This window comes from Choloepus didactylus, chromosome 21 (genome assembly GCF_015220235.1).
Source record: "Choloepus didactylus isolate mChoDid1 chromosome 21, mChoDid1.pri, whole genome shotgun sequence".
Classification (NCBI taxonomy): domain Eukaryota; kingdom Metazoa; phylum Chordata; class Mammalia; order Pilosa; family Megalonychidae; genus Choloepus; species Choloepus didactylus.
In genome coordinates, this window is record NC_051327.1 from 38,147,642 (window position 1) to 38,164,054 (window position 16,413).

Here is a 16,413-nt window from a genome sequence, read left to right on the forward strand (position 1 = left end):
TCAGTAGCTAATTGTGGAGTGAATAACTGACAGACTTGCACACCCAGCTGGTCAGCAGTGGAGCCCAACTTTGAACCCGGGCATGTGAGATTCAGAGCTCACACTGTCTTGATCTCTGTGCTCTACTGTGCCACTGTAGACCCTTGGAAGGTGGTAGATATGACCGTGGAGAAGACTCTCTCCTTTGCAGGAACACTGGGGGGCACCTGCTGTCTTGTGGGGATCACAGTCACCTTGCCTGGAAGAACCTGTTTTCTTGGTAGCGTTTCAGTGTCCCAAATTTCCCATCACCCTGAAGCTGGCCTGCTGTTCCAGGATCTGGGCGCGCCTCCTTTATTCTGTTAGAATGTCCTAGGAAGCCAACTCTGAATTTAAAATGGTTCTTTGTCCTCTTTCACCACCAGCATCTCACACTGCTTGTATCTGGGGTCATGCTAAGCTTGTTCAAATTGAAAGCAAAACGGTAACCTTATCATACTGTTTGCCATGCTGCTCTCTGTGGCATTTGAAGTTTTGCTTAAAATAATTTAGGCAGAGAACCCTGTGTGTCCTCTGGTCCCTGCTAGTGAGACCGGCACAGTGTCTACTTATTTCAGATGACTTGTCATAGACACCCCAAACAGAGATGGTGGCTGCAGTGTGGCGAAAAACTGAACGCTTCTCTAAGTTTAAATGACCTACTAATAGCTCTAACAATCCCCTGGCGTTTCTGGGACATGAAACATAGTTCTCAGTTAAAGTAAACGTCTTTGTGCTTCTATCAAACACAGTTTCAGTTTCTGACTATTTGGCTTTAAAAAGAGGAGGCTTTTCATTTTTGCCAAATAATTCTTTTTCCTTTTGGAGTCTGATTTCTGTAATTACGCAGGAGAAGATTGCCGAGTGACTATTCAGGGTATGTGCAAGTAAACAGAGTGCAGCCTTTCCTGTGCTCAGTGCGGATGCTAACTAGGTTGATGTGGAGCCTATGCTAGATGCATAATGTTTGGCACAAACTTGTTGAATGGAAACAACAATGGACTTGAAATCCCTTGGTGATGATGAGCAGATCATGTATGTCTTGTCACTCAAAATATGATCAGGCTAAGTTACAAATGGAGACTCTGATGAGATTATGCATTTGACAATGTTCGTGAACTGCAAAGTGCTATGTAAGGTGCAGCAAACCCATTGTATATGTGTGTGGTTTTCAATTTTTGGTTAGCACATGAAATACAGCCCCTATTTCTTTTTGCTTTTCTGACCTTTTTTTGTATTTTGGCCTTTTCATCATATCCAAAATTGGAATGTCCAGCCATGTCAGTGTAGGTTGTTGAATGCCACCAGCTGCACTCTTCCTGCAGTCCTTGACCACGGCACATTCTAAAGTTCTGAACAGAGTCAAAGCAACTAAAAATCAGGACTTCAATTTAGGGCCAGAATATAACTAAAGGTAGGGACTAAAATTTAATGATTAAATTTAGGTTTAGGATTGCATTGCTAACCAATGGTATTAAATTGCCAGTTTTTCCATCTCAGAGCTAATAAATTACCTTCAGGAAATATGAAACTTTAAAACAAAGGCATTTTTTTTTTTTTTTTTTAGTCTTATCAGTCAGTCTGACTTTAAGAATTCAATCACAATTGATTCTCTCCAAGTTGATAGGTTTTTGGGGGATGTGCAGGCAGTATGGAATGGCGCTGCAACCTGTTATTTTTGGCTCTCAAATGACTTCATGTTTTTCAGACTTTTATTGTGTTATCTTCCTTGAACTCCCTAATGTCCTTTTACTCCCAAGGAAAATTGAAATCTTCTTGACTTCAAATAAAATTAGATGTTGCACTTGTATAAAACCAGATTGGTGGCCTTGAAGACTTCTTGTGCTTCACCACATACTCACCTTTGGCCATAGAGGGGTGAGAACTGTCCAACCTCTTAAATGGGTCCCCTCACTTCCCAGATATTAATCTTTAAGCTATAGAGATATATTGGATTGGGCAAGTCAGTCTCTTAATTTCTTTTCTTTTCTTTTCTTTTTTTTTTAATGTTTCCAAACCCAGAGTCTTATTCAGAGCAGTGTCTTAGGAAGTACCTGTCGAATGATTAAAGGTACTGTATTAGTTAGCTATTGGTGTGTAACAAATCACACCCAAATTTAGCCGCTTAAAACAGCAAATGTGTATTATCTCAGTGTCATGCGGGATTAGGAATCTGGTTGTGGCTTAGCTGGGTGCCTCTGGTTCAGATCTCTTTCAGGGCGGCGATCAGGGTGCCACCATGTCAAGGCCTGCCTGGGGGAGGGTCCACTTCCAGTCGCGTGGCTCTTGGGGTTGTTGGCTGGAGACCCCAGTTCCCTCCTGTTTCCTGCAGTGGGTCTCTCCCTTGGGCAGCTCACAGTGTGGCACCATGAGTGAGATGCTTCTGCTGCATCCTGTTCCTCAGAGGCAAGTCAGGGAGCCCAGCTACACTTGAGGGGCGGGGGTTCTAGGGGGTGTGTATCCCAGGGCTCCTCACCACAGGTACCGGTCAGAAGGCTGTGGTACTGTGGGGATCAGTTTTTTATTATATTATTTGGAACATGAAGTTGAAGTTTCTGACATGCTTGTTAAAGCTGCAGGAGCTGAACCAGGGCAGCAGGAGGTCAGATGTTGCAGGGGAAGGTTGACTGGCTGGTTTCTAAGAGATCTATGTATTTACGACTGTCCAGGGACTGTTCCCCAGCCTAGAAGGCCAAAAATCTTTTTTTTTTTTGCACGTGCCTCCCCTGGCGTGGTAGATTGCCAGTTCCTCTGACATACGCTCACAGGGCCCAGGCCTGGAGGCAGGATGCCAGTAGCTGATTTCTAGCACAATATGCAGACTCTGAGCAGGTTGGATGGCCTGGCGGCCAGCATGGGCTTGTCTTTGAGGAACCCTGGCCATGTTCTGGGCCTGGCAGCGCTTAGAAGGTCACGTGAAGAGCAGAGTCAGCCGAGGCTGTGGGTTGGAAGACTTGCTGTGTGCTCTACACCACACTACACCCTCGCCAACTCTGCTGTCCAGCTCTGTCCACCGCCACGATGGGGCACTGCCAGGATCCTCTTCCCTGGCTGCCCTGCGGGCACTTCTTGGACCTCACCTAACTGTTCTAAGGCCTCCCCTCAAATTCCCGTTAACACAGTTCAAATAAAGTTTGGTTTATTTTTTTAAATTACGAGTTTGCACGTAGCCTTGTTATAAAAGACGTGAGACCTCTGACCACCTCCCTGTTTTTCACTCCCCAGAAGCAAAGGCTTCGAGTTTTTTAATTGACTCTTTTGTTAGTTGCCTCGGTGTAACTACGTGATGTCTGTATATTGCCACCTGTTGATTTTTCAATCATAGGTGTTTATTGACGAAGAATGACTATTTGGCCCCTCTACACCACAAAACTCACAAGTGCACACGTGTGTGCACACACACGTGCACACACACACTTCTTCATCTTCCTGGCATAGTCACACCATCATGTAGGTGAAACCAGTATTCAGTGATTGTGTGATTACGACTGTGCAGATGCTATTCACATCTGAGCCATGAGATACATGATCATTTTTCTATTTCTGCACAAATTTTAATTTCTCTGGCATTAATAGTCTTTTACAAAATTTTTCTCAGTGTTCTCCATATTTATCACTAACTTAAGCCCCGGTTCTCCCTCAGCTGTGTGACTGACCCCTCAGTCTGACCTTCCGTGGTGGGTGGCCTCTCCCCTGGATCCCTCCGGCCCGGCCAAGCTAGAGGAAGCCTGGCTCTTCCGAGGGCCGACATCCCTCGACCCATTTTTAAAAATAGCTTTATCGAGATATAATTCACATACAATGCAATATTCATCTTTTTAAAGTGTACAACTCAGTGTTTTTAGTGTATTCACAAAGTTGTGGATTATCACCACTATCTAACTCCAGAACATTTTCATGACCCCAAAAAGAAACCTTGTACCCATTTCCCTAACCCACCCCAGCCCCTGGCGACCCATGTCAGTTTGGACATTTTGTATGAATGGGGTCATACAGTATATGGCCTTTTGCATTTGCCTTCTTTCACTTACATAATGTCTTCAAGGTTCATCCATGTTGTAGTATGTATCAGTACTTGATTCTTTTTTATGGCTGGATAATGTTCCATTGAATGGATAGACCACATTTTGTTTTTCCAGTCATCAGTGATGGACATTTGGTTTATTTCCACTTTTGGGTTATTATGAATAATTCTCTGACTCACTTTTATGTTTGATTCCCTATTTCATGGAGTCTATGTCTACCTCTCCCTAGATTTTCTCCCTTATTTTGGTGGAAGGTAAAGTTTTTCAGAGGATGCGGGTCTGAGAAATGTCTTTATCTTATTTTTCACATGGTTTGGCTTGATTTGGAATTCTAGATTGGAAAGTATATTTCCTTAAGTTAAAAGTTTTACTCCATTATATAGCTTCCAGCGCTGCTAACAGGCTGTGCCAGTCTAAGTTTTCATCCTTTGTGTAAATTCTGCCACTGTCCCAGAAGTTTTAGTGTCTTCTCTTTGTCCTGTGTTCTAAAATTTCACTGTGAGGTGGCTCAGTGTGACTTTGGCTTCATCCCTCGTACTGGGTACTCAGTGACTTCTTTTAATCTTGACACACGGGTCTGTTGGTTCTGGGACATTTCTTGAATTATATCTCTAATTTCTTCTTCTTTGTGTTTTCTTTTCCTTTTTTTTTTTTTTTTTCTTACCTTTTTCGGAACCCTTCTCACTTGGTCTTGTGGTTTTCTATTTCCTTTCTTCTTTCCCATGTTTTTAGCCTTTGGTTCTACTTTCTGGAAGATTTCCTTACCTTTTATCTTTTATCCCTTATCTTCAGTGTTCCATTTCTGCTGTGATAGTTTTGCTCTCCAGAGAGTTTTTTTTTTTCTTCTCTGCCAGTTCTTCTTTTTGTTCTTTATAAATATCCCTCTATTCTTGTTTCGTGACTATAGAATCTTCCCTTTCTTTGGAGAGATTAGTGATAGATTGCTTTTGAAGTGTTCTTTTCCCTAAGTAGTCTCTCTTTCCTCAAAGTTGCTTTTCTTTCTCTCTGTCTTTCACATGATGTCTGGCTATCTCCCCAAATATAGGAGGGGACACTAAAAGCTGATGAGGCTCCCTGGGAGCATTTGCTGTGGGTTTCCTAGAGGGATGATCAGGCCCTGTCATTCTGCAACCTCCTCAGATAGTCTCTTTAGGCCTTTCTCTTGGGCTGGTCAGATTCCCCAGAGACTACGTTTCCAGTCCTCTGCTTGGAGGTCTACGCTGCCTGCCAGCTGTTTGGGGAATTAATGGGGAGAGAAGAATGATGAGAACATCAAAAGTTCTGTGTGTATTATTTTTATCTTCCTATTTTCAGTAAAGTGCCCCTACCTTCAACTCAATCCAGTCCTACCATTTTAATTTCTCCAGAGAATTCTGCTTATTACTTTTTGCCCAGACTTTTTATCCCTTCTTGCACTTTTTAGACCCATGCTCACCCCGCACTTTCAGAGGTGTCTTGTGCTAGCACTTTCTCAGCCTTTTGCCAGTTGTTCCGTTTTAATCTGGTTGTATTTTGGTGTTACCTGCATCCAGTGGAGGACTGCATTTTCTCAGGTCTGTCAAGTCACTTAATAGTTATCTACCTTCTTCTCAGCTTGTAAAGTTTTGCTGTTTTCTTTCCTCTCCTGCTCCCTCTTTCCTTAAGGATGATGTCTTTAGAAAGAATTTTTAAAATTGGCTTGTAAATGGGATTTTGAGAGGATGAGAATGTAAATTAATGTGTCCAGTCTGTCATCCAACTGGAAGTCATTTAAATATTTTTAAGAATACTATATCTGGTTACAGATTGTTACTGAGTCACTGTCTACAGGAGAGACTGGGCCTACAGTCACCACCGGGATGGCAACAACTTGGAGTTTAAATTTTAGCATGCTCCATATTGGCCACAGGATGGGAGGTTGAGTCCCAGATCAGTGCAGAGTGTGCCTCATGTCTTGGCTCTGCCTTTCCCCACTTTCAGTTTCTTCCTCAGTGCCACTCCCTGTCACCCCTCTGTGTCTCTCAAGTCTCCGTCCTGGAATGCCAGCCTCAGTCTTGTTTTCCTTGTTTTTCCTCATTGCCATCTAATTACAATTGATAGGGGCATCCAGAAGAGCCTTTCTCTTGGGCTGGTCAGATTCCCCACAGAATACTTTTCCAGTCCTCTGCTTGGAGAAGGTATTAAGCCCAGGTGGTTTTACAGTGATTTTCAAACCCTTTGAGGTAAATGTAGTAAACCCTTTTCTCTTTATATGTCATAAAGGCATAGAAGAGCACACAGGAAGCTGAGTCAGCACAGTTGATGCTTGAGACTCGAAGATAATCCATATTCTTAAAACACGTCAATGGATCTTTTACAAATGCCGGTTCTGATTGGTGTTACAGGTAATCTGACTGCCACCACCATCTCACCTCAGGCTGTGGTAGGCTCTACCTCAGTGGATGGCTGTTTTTCCTGGAGAAAAAGAAATTTGACCAATATTAAAGGATGCAAGTGTAGGCTCTTAGATCTTGTGAAAGCATTGTTGGTTTTCCCCTAGAAATGGAAAGTAGTGACAAGATGACTACTTTTGATATAGTATTAAAATATTTATGGAGTGTCTTTCTTTTCCTAAAGTTTTACCCAATCTCTGGAATGTCGATGGAGAAGTTACAGTCGCTGAACAGAAGCCGGGAGAAGTTGCTGAAGAGCTGGCAAGTTCCTATGAAAGAAAGCTCATAGAGGTAAGGATGCATGGTGGGCCGTGGTTTACTCCTGATGTCGGCTGTCTTTGAGACTTTCCGAGAACAGCTCCAGCCCGTCAAGACAGAGACTGAACAAAATCACTAGCCAGGCATTTGCTCCACGCACTGCTCTTCTCCCTAACAAAACACAACAACAAAATTTGAAAACCATTGTACTTCATAATGAGCAGGGAGAGCTGGTTCCTTGAAAATATTACTAACTAGAAACTTTTGGCACATATGGCAAGGAAATAAGACAGAAAACATAAATATGCCATGTTAAAAAAATAAAACAAATGTAACCTCAGATTTGGAGAAGATTAAAAAGAGAAGAGAGCATCACATATCAACAAAGACTTTTTCTAGGATAACAAAGACTTTTTCTAGGATAACATTCACTATTAAAATTAATTGAAGATGAGGCAGACTTCCTGAGTGGATCAAAAACTGTGAAAGAAAGTTGTTCAAATAATTAAGGAATGGCTTCTCTGAAAGGTGTCAAGCCCAGGTGGTTTTACAGTGATTTTCAGACTCTTTGAGGTAAACATAATAAATCCTTTTCTCTTTATATGTCATTAAGGCATTTTTGGATGTATCTGTATATTGGCTTATTTTGTAGAGTATGTATTACCCTGATACAAGAAGCCTAACAAAGATAGCACACATATAAAAAACCCAAAAAACTATAGATTAGTCTCATTTGTGCATAGACATGTAAAAATTGTAGAAAGATATTAGCTAATCAAATTCAGTTGAGTATTGAAGGAACAAAGCACATTAAAGAGGTTTTATTTTAGGATTTCAAGAGTGGTTTAATGTTAGGAAATCTATCCATGTGCATCATCCCATGAATAGGTCAGAAGAGAAAAACCAGGTAATCTAGAGATGTACTAAAATGTCATTTGATAACATTTGATAAATTCTTGATAAATAAGGAAGAAAAGAACTTCCTTGATTTGATAAAGATTTTTTTAAATTATCATTAATTATCACCTCACTCATTGGAAAAGCTAGGAGGCTAAGTTATCAATTAGGCAAAAAATTTTTGGTATGTGTATGTTGTGGTGGTCACTTGATGTTAGATATTATCAGAGACAAGCATACACACAATTATAGAAGTATGCTTTCAGGACTTTCTAAATCTTACACAGTGAGTTAAGCTTTCTGTTTGCAGTCGGGACCACACCCACTCACTGTTAGATTTTGGACTGCCTCGGAGGCCAGTTTCAGAGACAGAACCGTTGAAGAGCGGCCCATAAGCTCACGCCTGGTTCTGACTGCCATTCTTCCGGTCTGTTTTGTCCAGTTTCTGAAAGAACTCCAAAGAAGGGAGGTGAATTTAGGAACAAAGTGATTTCTAACTCAAGTGAGCTAAAGGGCAAGATAAGCTGAGGTCTTAGCAAAACAGGCAGGTTGGGGAATAGTTAAAAACCAGGACAGAAAGGCCTGGGGCCTGGAGCAACTATCCATCTCTGCAAGACCTTTCCCCACTACCATGCACATCCTGAAAGGCCCACTCGGGGGAGTCTTGAGATGGAGAGGCAGCCGATGGTAGTGCTTGGTCCTGGGCCGTCAGTCCATCCACTGAAAGGCAGGTGGAGATGGGGACAGGGCCCCTCTCCTTAGGATTGTGACAACTGTGTGCCCACCCCCTTCCCAGTGAACTCTAAGTCCTAGGAAGGCGAGGGTGTGTCTTTTTTGTTTCCATATGCCAAATTTATTAGCAAATGGTAGGTGCTAAATAACCCTTGAAAGAATGTATTTTTAAGTTTTCATAGGGCGAGGGCATCAGTGGTTTGTTGAATGAATGAAGGACTGAGCTAGGAAGGGTGAGAGAGCTCCAGCTGAGTAGGGTAAGAATTCCAGCTGAGTAGGCTGAAAGGGTCTGTTCCTGGCAGGGAACTAGGGCAAGGAGTTCGGTGGAAGGACTTTGTCAGACCGGCACAGGTTTGAGGAACACGCTTCCCTGGATTCCTTTGAGCACCCTGAGCACTGGCCCGGGGCTGCAGTGCTAAACCTGGAAGGCTGACGTGTTCATCAGTAGCTCCAGCACAGAGGGCTGGAGAAGTCGGGGGCTGGCTGCTTGACCCCTTGAACAAAGTACTCTAACTTCCTTCCTGGGCCAGGTGGTTGGCGGGTTTATTCAGTGTTTATCGGGCACCTGTTTTCTGCACAGGAAACAGCAAGAACGAAGGCCCAGTAGGGGGAAACAGTTGGCAGATTGAAGGAACAGAAAGGTGACCCCTGGGTCTGGAACAAAGTAGATGAGACAGGGAAAGGTGACACTGGCTGGAGAGGTGGGTGGTCAGACCACCAGAGCCTCGGAGGCAGGTCACGGCTGTGTCACCACCTGCTTTGACCCTGTGACGGTCCCATTGTCTCACTGTGCTGCCTTCAGCTGTGATGCGTGGGCAGGTCAAGGTGCCATGGAAGGTGCTGCCGGCTCCTCTCGCCTGCTTTTTCTCGTAGCTGTGAGAGAGTTGAGTGTTGGCCTGCACCGTGAGATGGGCTGGCGGCTGAGGTGTAGAGTTCTCTGGCCACCCCTAAGTTTCTTCTCTCCTCTTTCTATGGTTTCCCCTGCCTTGGGAGCAGTAGAGTTGTTGGCTGTAGGACATGAGCGGAGAAAGATGTGAGGCTGAAGCAGAGGTGCTATATAGATGGCAGTTCCTATCCCAGTTCGAGTTTTCATTCTTTTCTGGTTGCAAAGTGAGTTCCGTCAGCGATGCTTCATCTGTGAGTAGCATCAGCATTTCATTACACCAAGACTTTTTGCTGAACCCTTTCTGCTGGCATTAGTGGAACCCTTTACACCAATCTTTGTGTTGTTCCATCTGTCATTTTTTTAATGGGTTCATTTTTACCAAGGGAAAGTTGTAAACATGTCAGGTGTGGCATAATGAAAGAATGTGGGGGGAAAGTTGATGCAGTTCTCTTTCCCTTTCAGAAGGGCAAAGGAAGAAGAAATTTTATTTTAAATAGTAATATGATTGGAATATTCCAAAGAGTTGAATTACTCTTTTATGATTCAGTCCAATGAAAAGGGAGTTGCTGGGCATCCTTTCTCTGTTTTGTGCCTTTCAAAGCACTGAAACCACTTCTGCTGCCTGCATATACACACTGCACATTTGTGCTCAACAACCTGGAATCTAACGATATCCCAAACAGCTCAGAATCCAAAGTCAGCACCATGAAGCCACCTCTTAATAGGTGCTGACCCTCAAGTAACAGTAACAGAGGCAAGATGGCCTGGAGGTATAAAGGAGATTATATGTAAAGGAGATTAACTATCCTATGATAGTTAACTTTTGAAAATGAGGAAGAAAGGAGAATTCTGAGAGGTGTAGGTTAATCTGGCAGGAAAAAAAGGGAAACTAATATAAAAAACACTAATAAATAACAGTGACCGCAGCTAGACATTGGCCACATACTTTTATTTATAGCCACCATGCCGAGGCTTTTACGTAGTTGAGTTCTCGCATCCTCACAAGAGGCCCTTGAAGAAGGTACTCTTGTGCTCTCCAGTTCCCAGGTGAAGTTTTGTTAAGTAACTTGCCCAGGTTTACTTGGACGGGAGAAGGCAGAGCTCCATTCCTGCCACCCAGCAGTCAAGCTCTGGAGCCCAAAACCTTCTGGTTGTGCCCTGGAAAGCTGAACTCACTGAAGAAAAAGGCTGCCTGGACACTGTAATGGGCAAGACGGTGCTGACTCATTCTGCGCACACTTACTGAGTAGCTTTCTTTCTCCTCCTCTGTGGTTTCCCCTACCCTGAGAGCATGGAGTTGATGCTCTAGGAGCCAAGAAGGATGTGAGGTTGAAGCAGAGGTGGTCCTTGAATGGCACTTACTACCCCAGAGTGCTTTTTCATTCTTTTTTTTTGGTGCAAAGTGAGGTTCTGTCAGTGGTGTTTCATCTGTGAACAGCAGTAGCCCTTCATTACCCCATGTCTGGACCTAGGTTACTACAAAGAGTTTGGGGTCCAACTACAAAGGCAGAGGGAACAGTGCCTACAAGACTCCCCTCATTTCAGACACCAGCCGCGAGTTAGGGGGTTCTCATGACCATCCTCAGGTTCAGTAATGCACTAGAATGACTCATAGAACTCAGGCAAAAACTGGACTTATGGTTATAGTTTTATTTATACCAGAAGGATACAAATCAGATTCAGCCAAAGGAAGAGTCACATAGGGCAAAGTCTGGGAGGGTCCCTAATGCAAAGCTTCCGTTTTCTGGAGTGATGTGTTACTTTCTGAGCATATAAATGTGTGGCAATACACATGGAGTATTGCCAACCAGGGAAGCTCACCCGAGCTTTGCTGTCCAGAGATTTTTCTTGAGGCTTCATTGTGTAGACATAATTAACTGAATCATTGCCCATGTGGTCGGACTCAATCTCCAGCCTCCCACCATCTCCCCTACCCCCTTCCCCCTGGGGCTGATATGCTATAGATTGCTCAAGACCGCAGTCCTCTAATCCCCTAGCTCCTCTTTTGGAACTGTCTAGTCTCCACCCTAAGTCATCTCATTTACATAAACTATCAGGGGTGGTCCCAGGGACCCACCATAAATGACAAAGGCACTCCAGTCACTTGGGAAATTCCAGGACTTAGCGGTTATTTCCCAGGAACTGGGGGCAAGGACCAGACCTATTTGGGCTGAGGCCACATTCTTTATTACACAGCCGCAAAGACGAACGAGACACAGTGCTTTCTTCAGGCAACTTGGAGTATCGTAGATGAGGCAGATCTATCCTGTGTGATCAGTAGGAGGCAGTGCTGAAGTATAAAGGTAGAGTTCCGCCTTATAGGATCGTGGAGCCTTGTCTTTCCCAGCTGTTCTGCAGAGGTTGGGCACTGGGCACCTAACTAGATCTTCCTTTGTGCCTCCATTCTTCTTTGGGATTGTTAGTGATGACATGCAAAATCTCTTACAAAGTGTCCTATTTCTCTTAAAGCCTGCATTAGGTCTAAATATCAGAGGAGATAGTAGGCATCATGGATTTTCTTTCACCAAAGATTTCGAAGATAAAAGATTAGTGGACACATCCTATCAAGATAGGTCTCTTCTAAGATTCTTGCTTCTTTAATTTCCCATGAATATAATTCCTTTGGTTGAGACCAACTCCAGAGATTTTCAATTCTATTCCAGCAGTTGCTGTCAAAACAAAAATATAAAATCCTGGTGGCATTTAGACTTTCATCCTCATCTCTTTGCCATCCCCTTCTGCAACCTGTTGACTTGAAGAGCACACAGTCCCACATCAGACAGACCTGAGTTCAGATTTGCCGTTTTCTATCATATATCAGTTTCTTCATCAGGAAAATGCTGTCAATAATACCTGCTTAGGGTTGCTTTGAGGATTAGACGTAAAGAACCCAGTTCAGTGCATATGATGGACAGAAGGTATCTTTATACCTCCTAGCACTCTTCCTTCTCTTCTGATTTCTTTTGGAGGGATTACCTCTCCACCATTGCTTGACCTTTCCACCATTGCTTGCTCTCTTGGTGGGACAGTAAATCCAAGTATTCTGCCCTCTTTTTGCCCAGGGGTGGGTATATGACCTGACCTAGGACAATTGACGCTTTAACTTCTGACCAAAGTTATCCAAGAATGGCAAAAATGCTTGAGAGGCCATTTATTCAAATCAGGACCCTAATACAACTCTTTTCTTGAAAGTTGAAGTTGCCAGAGCTGTTCTGGTTCCAGTCCTTTCTCTGAGCTTGATTCTCCTGCTTTCTTGGCTGTTTCCAATTGATTTCTTTTTAGCTTAGGTTAAAATGTGTTTCTATGCTTACCACCAAAGAACCCTGTCTGATGTGAAGCTTTTATATGGTAGATATCAATAGCTGTCACTTCTACTTCCACGTGTACCTTTATAGCCTTTTGACTGTCTTAAGTCTTGTTTTACAGCACTACACCCCAGCTGTTTGTTTCTCCTATATGCCTTGTACTTAACGTTACCAGTCCATCCTTGGCAGACAAAGCTTTACTTCCTTCCATCTGGCAGGACTCAGCTAGTTGCTGGTTGGTTTTTTCAAATTATAGAATACTTATCATTTACCATATCTATGTAGTTAGTCCCTGAATTTTTGCTCTTGGGTGAAATAAATGGTGTATTAGCAACATTTATTCTCATTATAATGACAGAGTTACTATTAATGGAAAAGAAAGCTCAAGCATCAAGCTGTTAAAAAATACATTCATAATCACACACTGTAGATAACTGCAAATGCAATCATCATTTTTAATAAAATGTAAAAGTTCCTGAAGCAGCCGGAGCCTTGGGAGCAGTTATAACATCAGCGCTTGCTTCACAAATTGGCACTAACCGGTTCCAACACTCTTGATGTATCTGGGAGCCATTTTTATACAAAGGAAGCATGGACTTTTAAGTAAAATTCTGGATTCTATATAAGTACTCAGGATAAAGAGTACTCTGAACTGCGATCTACATTAAAAGGAAAAGTATGATTTTCTTTTTTGGCAAATCATGGGATGCTGAGATTGAGACCAGATCCTCACCTCATAAAAGGAGAAAAAAGTTTGTTCATCAAGCACAACTGGGCATTTAAGTGCATGTTATGAGTGAATGAAAATTGGTAAGGAGTTATCTATTATAGAGGGATGGGTGTAATTCCCATTAAGTGTGAATGACCAGCAAGGTTAAACCTCCAAAGAATGTTTAAAATCTTTTTATTATGGAAAAGTTGAAATATACAGAAATAGACAGATAGTATAATGATCGTCCATGTACCCATCGCCCAGCTCCAAGAGTTAGTAACCCCTGGCCAATCTTGTTTCATCAATATCCCATCCTACTCCCACCACTCATATTATATTGAAATAAATCTGAGATTGCTTATCATTTCATTCCCAACTGTTTCAGAATTTATCTCCAAAAGATAAGAGCTCATTTAAATAAAATAAGCATAGTGCCATGATCACATCTAAAAAAAGCCTTATGAAAGAGGTGTGTGCTAGGCCCAGTGGATCTCAGATTGGAATAGCAGGGAGAGGGACGCCTTTCAATGGAGGGGGCCCCTCGCTTACTGTTTTTTACTCAGCTTCTTGAAGAAAGAACCTTAGCATCTAAGTCATGCAAGATGTCTAAGCCCAGGTCTTTTCTGCCTCTTGAATCTGCCTTTTGCTTGGCTTTGTATGTTGACTCCATAATAGCAAACATAACTGTGTCACCAGCCATGGCTCCACCGGCTCTTAGAAGTTTAGGAATGAAGATAAAGAAGTTTGACCACAGCCTTCAGGTTTTCACTGTGTTACAGGTTCCCAGACCTCCAGCATGCCCTTGCGTGTGCTGAATGAGCTAGTTCCCAAATGAAGGTCTCTGAAGGAGGAGGCGGCTGGCTGTGTCCCAGGTAGCTCCATGTTTTCCTCATGATTTTTGGTAGATCCCAAGTGGAAGCCAGAAAAACTTGTTTTGAATATGTTGACCAGTCGCATCCCCTCCCTCCATTTTACCTATCAGTATTAAAAAAATCTTTTTATTATGTATATTTCAAATATATATGAGTAGGGAGAGAGTATAATGAACCTCCATGTATGCCCCCAACACCCAACTTCCAAAGCTATCAATTCACGGCCAATCTCATTTCATCCATGTGCTTTCCTAATCCCTCCTTTTTTTTTTAGCATTTTGAAGCAAATCTCAAATACATCATTTATTTCATCCCTAAGTATTTTAGAATATATCTCTAAAATATGAAGGCCCTTAAAAATCATTATTGCATCTAAAAACTAATAGTAGTTCATTAATATCATCAAGTATCTTGTGAGTGTTCAAATTTCCAGTTATTTGTATGGTGAAAGATTGAAATAAGGTCATACATTGTGCTGGTTGATATATCTCTTGAATCTCTTTTGATGCATGGGCTCCTCTCCTGTGTCTTCCCTCCCTTTCCTCTTTATCTGTAATTTATTAGTTGAAGAAAATGGTCGTTTGTCCTGGAGAACTTCTCCCACCGTTATTCTTTGAGGGTTATGTGCTTGGTACTGTGACCCATTAGTCTTATGGTGACCTTTATTTTAAAAAGGCAACTACCAAACATTGTTGATAATGACGGTAATGGCTGTTAACCTTAATCGAGAACTTACTCCGTTTCTAAACACCGTGCTAATTGTGTTACACGGAGTGTCTAATGTTTGCTGCATCCTTGTAGTAGATGCTGCTGTTACAGCTGAGAAAACTGAGGCTTGGACACAGTCCGTCACCTGCCCGAGGTCACGTGGCCAGGATGTGTAGAGCCAGGATCTGACCCCTGGGCAGGCTCCAGGGTCAGCCCTCTTTCCGCTAACCCCTGTGGCCTTCTCCATGCTAGGCTGGAAACAGGAATCAGGCCTTCCTTGCTGGCCAGCTGTCTTTTAACTTTAAGGGACATCAAGGCGATGACTGCAGTGAGTAACATGTTAGCTGTTAGCTTTCCAAGCCTGAAGGAATTATCAAAGAGTTAAGGAAGGAGGATGGAAATAAAGTCTAGCTGACAGTCACAGTTCCAGAAGAAAGAGCTGGCTGATGTAAACAAGCCCCATATGCTTGCTCAGATGGCAGGCCTGTTCCGAGGTCCTTTGTGCCCATCGGTGTCCCCGGTCAGGTCCTGTTTTCTTAGGTGACCCACCAGGGGGGGGACGAGGTTTCACTGTTGCTGCTAGATCTTTCTTTCCTCCATCACTCCCGGTCTTTCAGTCATCCAATGCATTGGGCAGCTTGTTCAGCTGCAAATGATAGTCCTGCCCCCAGGCTTCTTTGCACTGTCCTTGCCCATCTTTGGGCTTCTCTTTTCGTAGAGATCTTTGGGTGTCTGTTTTCCCATTTCTTGGAGGGGTCACCACCTCGACTGAGCCACAGGCCCTGTTTACTGAGCGTCTTCACCTTGTGCTCTTTATTGGGCTACTCTTCCTCTGTTAAAGCCTTCATTTCCACTGTGCCTCTGCTCAGGGAGTCTAGACTACTCAGGAATGAACAGATGAACTTCCTTAGAGAAACACTTGGAAAATGAGCTGGTGCTCTTTTCTGGGTGGTAGATAAAATCCTTGCAATTATAGTGGCTGGTTTCCAGCTTTTCAGACCACAATGTTTTAGGCCTGTTTTATATTTGCTTTCCTTCTTGAGGCAGGAAGTGGCTTCTTGCAGCTCCTCGTGGCTCTCTAGTAGGAATTGTCTGGTCTTGGTGGAAGGAGGTAGGGGAGGTGTTGTCCTGTCAAGATTGGGCTTCTGGGAGAGGGACAGGGCTGCCCCAAAAGCCAGATGAGCTCAGCTCATCAGAGCTTGACAGTATGAAGCTATAGAAATGGGGGGTGGTGGGGGTGGGGTGGGGGGCAGGGGGGCTGGATTGCTGAGACAGGGAGGAATTGGGTTTAATCATGTGGATGGAATAATGAAAAATACTATTGGTGCACTCTGCTTGGACCATCTTCCTCTTTAAAACTCTCCAGTGGCTTGCCTTTGCCCTTAAGTCCATCTGAACTTAAAGTGTTTGTATGTTAACATAAGACCCCTTATGTTATGGCTTCAGGCCCTTTACCCTCCCTTCCCCATTCTCCCTGGCCAACTTCTTCTGATCTTTCAGAGCTCAGCTGGTCCTGGAAGCTCCCCTGGCCACCCCTCCATGCTCTTGAAGAACAGTTACCCCAGTGTCCTCGCTGCATCCTCAGTCTG

At 43.3% G+C, this 16,413-nt stretch overlaps 1 protein-coding gene across 3 annotated transcripts in view; it reads left to right on the forward strand.

Moving 5' to 3' along the window:
- Nucleotides 1–16,413, forward strand: part of SNX29 (sorting nexin 29) — a 582,670-nt gene that overhangs the window by 284,708 nt on the left and 281,549 nt on the right. For all 3 annotated transcript variants that reach the window (XR_005213521.1, XM_037814025.1, XM_037814026.1), the window contains one exon: nucleotides 6,639–6,745. Coding sequence is in view for 2 of the 3 variants with exons in the window: in XM_037814025.1 (XP_037669953.1) it covers nucleotides 6,639–6,745 (107 nt within the window). In the remaining variant the exon portion in view is untranslated. The remainder of the gene's footprint in view (nucleotides 1–6,638; nucleotides 6,746–16,413) is intronic.